General features: G+C 39.8%; 1 protein-coding gene across 5 annotated transcripts in view; it reads right to left on the bottom strand.

Moving 5' to 3' along the window:
* Nucleotides 1-3219: 3219 nt before the first annotated feature.
* SSBP2 (single stranded DNA binding protein 2) overlaps nt 3220-12752 on the bottom strand; it is a 334115-nt gene continuing 324582 nt past the window's right edge. For all 5 annotated transcript variants that reach the window (XM_006143492.3, XM_006143490.3, XM_006143493.3 and 2 more), the window contains 2 exons: nt 12278-12376; nt 3220-3469 (listed from right to left, as the gene is read on the bottom strand). In XM_006143492.3, the coding sequence (XP_006143554.1) occupies nt 3440-3469; nt 12278-12376 (129 nt within the window). In that variant the 3' untranslated portion in view covers nt 3220-3439. The remainder of the gene's footprint in view (nt 3470-12277; nt 12377-12752) is intronic.

Raw genomic sequence — 12752 nt, 5'->3', positions numbered from 1 at the left:
AAAGAGGTATTTGGGGCACTTCACATGGCTGGGATAGCAGATTTGGTTTCTTAATCTTCTGCCAATAACTAAAATCTAACCTCAGATTCCTAGCTGTGAGATCCTAATAACTAGCAACTGAGACCAAATTGAAGCATTTTTAAAGGAATGCTAAGAATCACTCATCAAATATGTTGTGTTATTACCTGATCAATGGCATCCCATAACCTTTGTTCCCATGGTCACCTTTGCTGTAAGACAGCGGATTAAGAATTGTATATACCTTAGAAATAATCTGACATGCCTTTTCAACTGTACTGAGTTAGAATGCAAAGCAGGGTAACAAAAGCAATGTTTTCATTTATTACTTATTTTTGCATTTTTGATATGTATTTCATATGTTCACCGTAGGTAAGAACTGCCAATATTGTTACTGTGATATGAAATCTAAAAAAATAACTCTAGCAGCAGGTAGTAGTTATCAAGATCAACACAATTGCATTGATGGAGATGGGAAATATAAAAGAGAAAGGTGAGGGGCCAGCAGGTGGCATAGTGGTGAAGGTGCTGGACTCCCACATGGCCGACTGCAGTTCGAGTCCTAGACCTGGAGGCTTAAGAATCACACTGGGTGTGTGTGTGTGTGTGTGCATGCCTGAAATCCTGGGAGGAGAGTGGAGGAGAAGGAAAAAGAATTATAGTGTACAAAACATGAAAAAAAGAGAAAAGCAGTGTCAAGATACTATAATGCATTCCAAAGTAGCTATGATTTGTGGCCCTGCTTCTAATTAAAAGTAATAATCATGAAAACCGCAATTATTTCCCCTGGTGAAATAAATAATGCCAATTCAGTTTCTTATCAACATCTACATCATCCCCCCCCCCTCGGAGTGGTGATTTCTCACTTTCCCTTGTCACTGTCTCTTTCTGTCTCTCTCCAGCGAATGCACATGCCCTATAGCAAAAACCTTTAAAGAAAAAAAAGAAAAAAAGAAAAAAACAAGGAAAGAAAGAAATGGTCTTATTACAAGAAGAAAGGATAAGGTTTAAGTTAAAACTTAAAAATTAATATATCAATATGCTACGCTCTATTCAGTGCATGAGAAAAGTATTCGAATATACAAATAGAGAATTCTTAATATTTTGGCTCTCTTTAGGACAATTTCTGTGTAAAATTTTTTTGCAACTATTTCAGGACTTTTTTTTTATATGAATAGCTATTATTTTAAAGAATATTTATTTATTTGTTGTGATTTTTCACGCCACTGGGTTCAGGATTTGAAGTAAAATCAGGTTTATGATTCTTTGTGAAAAGAAACAATATCTTCTTAGAAGACAAATGAAATTCAAGATCAGTAACAATGGAGAACTGAGTCAACAAAATGTTTAAAATTCTAGCATTATAGGATTAAGCTTACTAACTGTCAATTTTTGTACAACTCTCATATAAACTAAAATTTAAAATTCTTCGTAAATCCAGGTGCCTGTACGAAATATCCTCTTGACTTGGCTTGAGATAAAGACCTCTAATCTGAATTTTTCATGAGGGTTCTCTGCAGTTTGGGAGCATGAGGCTCCTCTCTAACATGTGGCCCTAGACTCCTGAACACTGAGTAGGAGTGTGACTAGTTTTATGAGTTTAAATTGATTTACAACCTAAATTTATATCTCCTCCCTCTCTGCTGCCCCCCCCCCCGACAGCTCTGCACAGTATCCCTGTCATGAATAGGCAAAAATCTTTATTTTCAGAAGGAATAAATCATTATGGATTTGAGGGAAGTCAGTCATCTGGGACCAGGAACTAACACACAGACTGCCAAATATTTACTTTAGAGACCATGAGCCTAAAGGAAAGACAATATGCTTCTTACCTGAGATTAAACAATGCTTTCTGAAGTCTCTGGAGCTTGAATATAGAGTTGGTGTTCATCAATGGTTATTTGTTTCACAATTTTAACATGAAGGCTCACCAAGCTACTTTTTACAGTCTAAAATAAAATCTTCATACTTTACTATTATGATTTTCATGTTTGTATATAATTAATGACAAAACCCCAAAATATCTGGAAAGTGCCATAGAGCAAGGTGCTTTCATAGGGGAAGTGAATGTTTCTAAAAAAACATTTACTTACTCTTTTCTGAACAGTCAAATTATATAATGTTAATTTAGCTACTGAAGTCAATGGCCAGATGAGGCAAAATTGCTGCATTACATTGGCTGGTGAATAAAAGCCCTACACTGCAAGAACAGACTGGGCATTCTGCTGTCTGGAGGAGGTGTTTACAGGAGGGACGGACACCCGTCAATTCTGCAAGCACGCAGGGCACTGCGCAGAGAGGCAGCACCTCATAGGCCCTCGAGGTTACTGTGACCACTTTTTCCTCCCCCGTGCTGAAAGTCTGAATCAGCCCAACGTAACTGCTTGCAATGTCTATGTAGATATATTTATAGGAAGCCTGAATGAAGATCAGATACCGTTCACATGAACACGCTATCAAAGTTTTACTTTTCTATTCCTGGTGAGAAGTGACAAATTCAAGCCAATGGTTTTGTTCCCAGTTCCCATTGAAGAGAAAACATGTTGCTAAAAATATGACAACCCCTGTCACTTTATTGCTATGGTCTAAGTAATTTGGACTAATTAACGATTTCTGATCACCTAAGACGGACAAATCAAGAACTCCACTAAAAGCGGTTATTGCAGAATATACTGTGTGAGGCCCCAGTTAAGCTTCTGTTGAAGTGTTTTTCTCAAATAAAAAGTACAAAAATACTTCTCACTGAAGGTAATTGAGAAATATTTGACATAAAGATGAAGACACACTCTTCTATTTTTTGAGACAGTATACTTTGTGATTCACAGGATAACTTGCATCAGACGCAATTTAATGAAAGCTCTCAAATAAGCGATTTTATTCCTATCCATGATTGCAGACATTTACAAAACCATAACATCTGAGTTCACCTTAAAAAATAACTTATATAAAGCAGTGATATACACAGCACAAAATAGTTCAGGGAGGGGGCAGGAGCAACTTTTAATAATTAAAATGTAAACGTGAAAAAAAAAAGGATGGAATAAAAGTCCCTACTTATTTCTACTTAAGATGTCATGTGATAATATTTTACAATGTCCTGTGGGTCAATGCATGTATGTGCATATGTCCGTATAACATACACATATACAATACATTCTCTTTCCCACACATATACATACACAGATAATTATTTGCAGTTCAGTTTAGGGCAATCCTAATATGCCACTCCGTACAGTTGTTTGAATCACGTTTGGACCCGCTTTCTTCACAAAATAGGGGAGAGAGCAGGAAATCAAAAGGTTGGTTTGGTGTGACTGAGATTCCTTTGTTGAACTGTACACTGCGATGAGTAATTTTCTTCCGTAGTAGTTCTGTGAAGGGCCGACTCACTGTGGTTTTCATGAGGAGACTTGGTAATGGATCACACACTCATTGTCATGCTGGGGGAGTACTAGAAGGAAAGAAGAATCCATATTTTCACAACGATTCTTTTACAGACCACTAAGTCAACAGAAACGGTGAATTTAAATTTCTTATGATCATTTACAGCACTTTGACCTTATACAACATAAAGATAACAAGTATAAAAAGAGCAAATTTATATAGACATCATGAACTTAATCCTGAAATGTTTACTATTTCCTCTGGAAAGCAACTGGTCTGATCCTCTCCCTAAACTTAGGAGGCTGATAATTACCCAGGCCCTCAGCTTCTTCTTCCAGCCAGACTTAGGTTTTGCAGGTGCTTGGAACAATTACTCTGAGGCTAACTCGTCCTAACTCAGTATAAGACCAGCCTTCGCTATATAACCTAGGGGAGGTTACCTAACCTCTCTCAACTTGTTTCTTCACTTGCAAAATGGTTTTAATTGTAGTAGTTTCTCTCTTAGTAGGGTATTAGAAGTATTAAATATTAAGTCTCTACAACTATATATTTAGGGAACACACAGAAAGTGCTTCGTAAATGTCAGTTTAATAGTGTAGGAAAACAAAACCAAATAACTCCTAGTTGGTTCTGAGAAGTTCTAATTAAAGCATTTAAAACACTTAAGAGTCTGAGCTGCACTTTGTGACTCCAATCTCACTCCATAATCATTTCGAGTGCGAGAAGGGACATGTTATTACATGGTAACTTGTTCAATTTGATGAAAATGACAAATGATAAACAGTGAGGCTTTTGAGAATTTGGAAAAAAGTGGCTTCAAAAATGATTTTGAGGGGAACGAAAAACAATTATTTTGATAACTGTGCCAATCTAACCTCATATGCTTGGGGAACAGACTGGGACAGAAAGTCCTACGGTAGTGCTATCCAATAGGACTTTGTCCAGTGACAGACCTGTCAATATCTGTGCTGTCTGATATAGAACCTGCCAGCCACATGAAACTCCTGAGCTCATGACACATGGTTGGTGCAAACAAAAAACTGATTTTTTCTTTTTTTTTTTTTTTTGCTATAGGACGCATGCACTTGCCAGACAGAAAGAGAGACAAAGAGACGAGAAATCACCCCCCCCCAAGGGGGGATGGCCATGCCGCAATCCCTTCTCCTCTGTTCTCCTCTTGGGATCTTGGGCATGCACGCACATGAGCCCGGTGTGAATTTAAGCCACCAGATCTGGGACTTGAATTGCAGTCAACTACATGGGAATCCAGTGACACAGCCATTACACCACCTGCTGGCCCCAAGAAACTAATTTTTAATGTTATTTGATTTTAACTTATTTAAATGTGAATATCTATATGTAGCTAGTGGCCACCATCTTGAACAACACAGTTCCAGATCCCTTGAGCTATGAGCTCCGAAATGGTACTAGTTTCTAGACAAAGATAGATTCTATAGTAAAAAAAAAAAAAAAAAAGGATGAAAAATGATGTACTTTTGTTTATAAGAGAAAAACAAATCAAAACCTTTTTTTGGTATTGTCTGAAATAGTTTACAATAGTGTGTATCTGTCATCAAAAGAGCACTTTGCCTAAAAAAGAGGACTGACTAGTCTGCAAAATGTTTACAATCTTCCATAAAACTGAAGCTTATCATTAATTTATATCTGTAAGTTATTGTTATAAATAACACCCCTTTTAAAACATTTTTTTGGAGAGGTTTTTTTTCACTATAGGGCACATGCACTCGCCAGACAGAGACAGAGAGACAGAAAGCGAGAAATTACCCCCCAGGGGGGATGGTCACGCCGCAATCCCTTCTCCTCCATTCTCCTCTCGGGACCTTGGGCACGCACGCACACGTGCCTGGCGTGAGTTTTAAGCCACCGGGTCCGGGGGCCGGGACCCGTGGTCGACTACGTGGGCGTCCAGCGACATAGCCATTACGCTAACTGCTGGTTCCCATAACACCTCTATTTTTGATACATGTGAAACTGCAACTGCAATTTATTTTGCCAATGCTTTCTGAATGAACCGAAAAAAGTTTTTGTTGGGGAAAAAAAGATGGTTTCTAAATTAAAACGTAAATGTGGACATGGAAATATTTCAAATGTTTTATTGGAAGCCTGTGAGGACCAGGAAATCACAAAAGGCATTCCTTCCACCATGTTCGTAAGGGTCTCACATAAGGAGGTGGATAAAGAGAAAGAGATTGGCTCCAGGGTGCAGGAACTTTTTAGAAAGGTAGCAGAAAGAGAACTGGAAGTGAATTCTACACAAGCTGAGACAAACTGCAGAACCCATAAAAGCAGTGTCAGGTGTGTTCTGAGGGAAGGGTGGATTAGGTCCTTCCCCAGGGAAGAACATGGGAGACGATGGCTGAGCAGGCAGATGTCTGGGCCAGAGTCATCAGGGCTCAAAGCAAAAAACCACACTGTTATTGAGTAAGAGTGGATGATTAAACCCGGAAAAAGAGTCACTGGACCTGAGGAGGAGAATTGGTAATCCTTGTCACATGGGTCACATCAAGTAAGATCTACTTGTTAGTCGCCCAATACCCAAAGTTTCATCTCAGTACAGGAAAGCTAAGTTGCAGGTTTGAATTGACTCTACGTTGGACGAGAAAGTAGAGGGTGAAAAAAGGGGAAACGGCCAAAGGGAAAGCGGACTCAGTCTGACGAACTTTCCCCCTTTAGCCTTGATCAAGGTGACAAAACAGCAAAGCAACGCAAAATCAAACCCAAATCACAGAAGAATCATAGACAAAGGCTGACAGAACGGAGCCTGCCAGGACCATGCCCAAATGGGAATGCGCCCCATTTCATCACAGGGTATCATGGAAGGTCGCACATTATGAACGGTAACAGCAAGCGTCAGTGAACTATCCACACAGCCTTTGACTACACAGGATTATATTTTGGTATTTGACTTTTAGGAGCAAGACAATAAGTGGACTCAACGTTTTATCAGAAGTAGAAAAAAATCTGCAACTATGGCAAAATGGGCACAGGAAACTTTAATGTCTTCTATAGCTACTGTCATTTGCGGTAAGAACTGGTGATCCAATCAGTGGTGTCCAGTAGGGTTTCCTGTGATGATGGAGAGGCTCCACACTATGCTGTCCAGTACCACAGTCAGCAGCCACATGGAGCTACTATATTCTGGAAAGGTAGCTAGTGCAAACTAGGAACTGAAATGTTAGCTGTAGTTAATTAAATTAACTTTAAAAAAAAAAAAAAAAAAGGGACCAGCACTTGGTGGAATGGCTGAGGTTTGAGTCCCGGACCCGGTGGCTTAAAACTCACGCCGGGCGCGCGTGTGTGCGTGCCCAAGATCCCGAGAGGAGAATGGAGGAGAAGGGATTGCGGCGTGACCATCCCCCCTGGGGGGCGATTTCTCGCTTTCTGTCTCTATGTCTCTCTCTCTCTGTCTGGCAAGCGCACGCGCCCTACAGGGAAAATCTCTCCAAAAAAAAAAAAAAGGGACCAGCACTTGGTGGAATGGCTGAGGTTTGAGTCCCGGACCCGGTGGCTTAAAACTCACGCCGGGCGCGCGTGTGTGCGTGCCCAAGATCCCGAGAGGAGAATGGAGGAGAAGGGATTGCGGCGTGACCATCCCCCCTGGGGGGCGATTTCTCGCTTTCTGTCTCTATGTCTCTCTCTCTCTGTCTGGCAAGCGCACGCGCCCTACAGGGAAAATCTCTCCAAAAAAAAAAAAAAGGGACCAGCACTTGGTGGAATGGCTGAGGTTTGAGTCCCGGACCCGGTGGCTTAAAACTCACGCCGGGCGCGCGTGTGTGCGTGCCCAAGATCCCGAGAGGAGAATGGAGGAGAAGGGATTGCGGCGTGACCATCCCCCCTGGGGGGCGATTTCTCGCTTTCTGTCTCTATGTCTCTCTCTCTCTGTCTGGCAAGCGCACGCGCCCTACAGTGAAAATCTCTCCAAAAAAAAAAAATATGTGGTAACTGTATTTGGTACAGTGAAATAGGCTGCACTGATACTGGAGTGTCTATAGAAGCAGCGTGTTATTTGCACGTGTAAGGCTGTAAACTGCTTATCTTCAGCTGTCTTTATTGAAACTTTTCAACTAAATGAAATAAAGGAAAATCACAAAATTTCTTCTAGAAAAACTCACAGAATCTGTAAGCAAGAAGGAATTTTGCTATTGATTACAGTTCTTTAAAGTAGCGGCTTACACTTCCCCAAAGTGAAGGAAGAGTAGAGGTGTTAGATGGAGTATCATATTTAGAGACATAAAATATTCATGGTGCATGTACTGAGCCCCCTTCCATGCTCCTGTCCTACTGTTGTGTTGACATCCGTGACATGCTGTAATGTCTGTCCTAGAATGCTGTTGTAGCAGGTTGTCCTGTCTCAGAACTATCCTGTGAGATTGGTTCTCCTCCACCAGATGATAAAATGCTTCTAACAAAGCTCCTGAGAGCACTGTTGTTTGTGTTACCAAAAACATAAAGCCTAAGGATATTATTTGAAACATATACAACTTATTTTTTTATGTAAAATATATTTTGAGATGGCATACCTCAGTATGGGCTTGTGATTTTCCCCTTGTTACGCTCGGCTCATGTACCATAGAACCCAATTCACGACATGTCTGAACCATGTGCACCAATCCCTGTCTATATACTTCAGGAGCACTTTAGATTTCACTACAGCCTGTGTCTAAGCAATTATGTAATATTTTATTCTCTCAATGAGAAGCAAAAAATAGTTCTGTTATTCTGAGCTATATAAGTTTACCATTCATGTGACTACATAAAAAAATACTTTGACTTACATTATTTCTTTACAATAGCAGAAAATGACAGAAGGAGTAGGGGCAATAGGGGATGACCTGCCACCTTTTTCATAATTCCTATTTAATACTACGCTTTAAATATCTCATTTACTCACCTGGTTATAATTCTGCGTCATGGAGGAAATATTTTGCTAAATTAATTCAGGAAGTAAGACCAACTGCTTTCTTCACCTGAGAAATGTGAAAAACTACTTTTTTGAACTAAGAGTTTATGTTCTGTGCTTTCAAAAACAAACATTTTACAGAATTTGAACACTAGGGGGCATATTTGTCTCCTGAAATAAAGGGAGCTGCTTGTGATACAAAAAATAAATAAAACAGGATGAGGAGTAAAACATTTTAGGATTCACAGTTTTCTCTGTCAAGCGTCTTGGCACTGAAACGTTTATACCTTCGGGTTGCACATTTTTGTTTCTACGTCAATTAAGCAAAATAGCACGTGTGACTGGGTTTGCCCAGGGAGGAAATCCAGTAAAACAACAGGGTACAGAGGAGAAAGGACTAGGATAATACCTGGTACGTAATAAGCACTCCATAGATGTTTGCTCCCTTTCCAGGCTGCTCAGGTTTTGCTTTGAGAAAAAGACTGCTAAATCCTCAAAGGCAGGCTGCTCAAAAAATGTGCCTTTTAGAATTATGTGCACTAGGGGGCTGGCAAGTGGCATGATGGTTAAGGTGCTGGACTCCCACATGGCTGGCCACAGTTTGAGTCCTGGACCCGGAGGCTTGCTTTCTTATTCTCCCTCACTCTCTCTGGCCAAACTGAAGAATAATAATAAACAAACAAAGTTTAATAAATAATTCTTAACAAAAGAATTATGTGCACTAAAGATACTAGAATTTGTTAATTGGCAAATGTTTTCTTTTTGAATTCACTAAATAGTTCTGCTTTTTCTTGCTTATAGTAAAGCTAACTTATTGGAAACATCCCGCTTGTTTACTTGTTAAAGCCTTACATTTCTCAGCATGGCATCTCCTATCTTTCTTCCTTTCTCCTGTCATTGTTTGATCATTGAGGAGGTCTGAACAAACATGTGTGGTGTAATAACATGGTAGAGAAAGCCACAGCAGTGACGTGACTCTAGCAAGCCGGCTCTGCTCACAGCTGCTTCCAAGGCTGCACTACCCTCCACTGTCTGGGTGCAGTTTCTCAGTTCACCAACCAATGATTTTTCTTTTTGTGGCTTTTTCTTTCTTTTTTTTTGGGGGGGTGGTGGTGGTGGTGGTGGTGGTGGCAGGGACAGAAGAGAGGGAAGGAGAAGGAAGAGGCAGGAAGCTTCTGCCTTCTGCCAACTCTACCAGTTGCCTGGCATGGAACCTTCTGATTCTGACTAGCAGTGCAGCTCAGCAGGAGCCAGGAGTGGGAGGAGCCAGAAGTGGGAGGAGCCAGAAGTGGGAGGAGCCAGAAGTGGGAAGAGTCAGGAGTGGGAGGGGCACAGCTCTCTCTTCTAAATGCTCCTACTCAAAAAGGATCTGCTGTTTTGCATGTGCATAGTCCAGCTGGGTTTAAAGGGTGAGGCTGGTGCTTCTGTGCAAAGATGTTCTTCGATTCCTGCTATATCTGATTCTTTTCTCTTCAGGAAGAGATTTCTGAGGACTATTTTGAATTGGGACCCTTCTTCAGACTGTTAATCAGAGCATTCAGGAAGAGATTTCTGAGGACTATTTTGAATTGGGACCCTTCTTCAGACTGTTAATCAGAGCATCCAACAATGACAAATCTGGAAGAAGGGACGGGGAGTGTTCTTTTTATCCCTGTTCATAAAAGTTAAAGTTATGCGGAACTCTTTCAAAACTTTTTTTTTTCCCAATACCAAATTAATCATTAAAAAATAATTTAAAGCACTTGGCTATAACTATTATAGCATTTGTTAATGTGGCATTGGATTAGCGATATAAACTTTTTTTTCCTATTGGATTGCATTATTTGAAAGTAGGAATGTATTCTATTAATATTTATCTCAGAATATCCTGCCCTTAGCCTAGAGCTCTGGATACAGCAGGCTTAATAAGTACTGCATAGCACTGAATTACATCTCACTGAACTACAATCTTTTTTTTTTTTTTTGTAAGTTTTTGCCACAGAGTGTGTGTGCTTGTCAGAGAGAGAAGGGAAGTGCGTAACCACTTCCCTTAGTGGGAATGACCATACCACAACCTCTTCTCCATTCTCTTCTTGGGATCCTGGGTATGCACACTCATGTTCCCACCATGATTTTCAAGCTGCCAGATCTGGGATTCGAGCAGTGGTTGGCCGTGTACAAATTCAGTGCCTTAACCACCACGCCATCTGCCAACCACTGAATTATAACATTTTATGGCTGGAAGAACTACCAGAGAAGAATATAAATGTCTCTGATTACATAAAATGAACATAGGAAAATTAATTTGTTCAGTCTTAAAGCAAACCATGAAAAAAACAGATCTAAAAAATAATTCCCATAATCCTAAGCATTATGACAAACTTCACAGTTCCTTATGTTTTTTCTGTTTCTATATTAGACAAACTTAGCTTTTGACTTTTTTTTTTTTTTTGAGAGTTTTTTGCTATAGGGCGCGTGCACTGGCTAGACAGAGAGAAACAGAGAGACAGAAAGAGAGAAATCACCCCCCAGGGGGGATGGCCACGTCGCAATCCCTTCTCCTCCATTCTCCTCTTGGGATCTTGGGCACGCACGCACACGCACCCAGCGTTGAGTTTTAAGCCACCGGGTCTGGGATGCGAACCACGGTCGACTACATGGGAGTCCAGTGACATAGCCATTACGCTAACTGCTGGTCCCAACTTTTGACTTTTTTAATATGAATTTTTGTATGTATCTTTGTCTTCACTAAGCACATATTCCCTGCAAAGAAAATAAACTAAAAATCAATGTGATTTTGCTTCTACTATTAACAGAAATAAAGATGAAAAACAAGGGAAAAAAGATGCAAAAGCCCGAGCTGGACAGTAGAAAGGAGCACTCGGTCTTGAGCTGCACACTGGGAAGCAGCCAGTCTGCACGGAGATGTCCATGCTGTGAGTCACTGTGTCAAACTCTCCTGTGAGTGCCCCTGGTAAAGGCTGAGTTAGGTAAAAGGGAGGCAGTTTTCTCTCTGATTCTATTTGTAGTTTGATATATCCTCCAGGATAAATTTTAATGATGGCAATACATGTGTGAGGCTGTGAGTACTATGAAGATGAAATTAATTTGGGTTTTGAAATCTTTTACTCTGTATCTCAATTTAGTGGTTTGCAGCAAAGAATGTGTCTCAGCATCACTAACGGAGCCTTTTCACATTCAAGTATTTGCAGCTCTACTCCTGCAAATTCTGAAAATTCACGAGCTCTAGGGAAGGCTCTGGGAAACTATTTTTAAAATTCTGTAGGTGTTTGTAATATAAAACATATAAAATAATAGTTTTAAAACCAATGCAATATGTGATAAGTCCTTGTGAAACAGGTGCCATTTTGTCTTTTTGTGTTTCTGGTGTCCAGCTATATTGCCTTAGACATGATAAATGCTCAGTGATTGTGAAATACACAAATGTATTTTATCACTTCTCTTTTTGGTCCTACTACTTCTATGGAGACATGGACTTGACATTGTTTTTGCTTCACGCTATAATCACACTAAAAAATGACCTGGTATCCAGCTCAAGTTAACAGACCACCAGCATGACCTTCAACTCTGATTTAAGTACGGACATATTTATGGATCACATTTAGTCTTAAGGATAGATAGTGTGGAGGACAGACCTGATTTGGTGACATTTTAGTTACATGCAATCTTAAAAAAAGTATCAAAAGGCAACCTCTTTCCAGTTGCTCTTTTAAAGTGAATATTCTCCATGACAAAATTGGTATTATGGTTTTTGTAACTGTGTATACATAATAGTAAAAGGGTTTGTTAAAATTTTTTTCAAAAACATTCCACTTAAAGATTTTTCTAACTTTTAAAAGATCAGCCTATTGAACTTTAAATGAACAACAATCATAATGCCTATATACATTTATTCAAATAAAAGAGCTTAGCAATAAAATCTGTATACAATAATATAGTCAAGGGAATACTTACACTCTCACTCTGAAAAGGATTTAAGAAATTTCCCCCCATTTCGCCATCATCCCTTGGAGTGCCCGGCTGATTACTCAGGCTCATATTATTGGGAGAATTCTGTAAACAAGATTTAGAAAACAAAGCATTGCTGAAACATTTAATTTCCCTCTTGCACTGCATTGCTTCACAAATTGAATCTATAGCAGCATCTCTAAGGACAAGGCTGACATGATTTTAATGTTAGACTTCCTCCATGTATCCTGGCTCATTTTTTTGCACCTTGACAAGTACTAATGCTGTCCCAAATGAAAACATGAAAACAAGCTAAAAACCCCCAAATAACCTACCACAATTATTTTCTTAGTCTCACAATCAATATTTATTCAATCGCCCACTCTTAGTTTATAGAGTTCCTAGAACTCTGGAGAGTTTAAAAACATTCCCAGCAGGGGTGTGATGAAGAGAGCCTCCCCACTGATAAGGCACATGGAAC

Source organism: Tupaia chinensis, unplaced genomic scaffold (assembly GCF_000334495.1).
Source record: "Tupaia chinensis unplaced genomic scaffold, TupChi_1.0 Scaffold000099_1, whole genome shotgun sequence".
Lineage (NCBI taxonomy): Eukaryota > Metazoa > Chordata > Mammalia > Scandentia > Tupaiidae > Tupaia > Tupaia belangeri.
The sequence above is the reverse complement of the archived record's forward strand: the minus strand, read 5'-3'. Positions and strand labels throughout refer to the sequence as shown.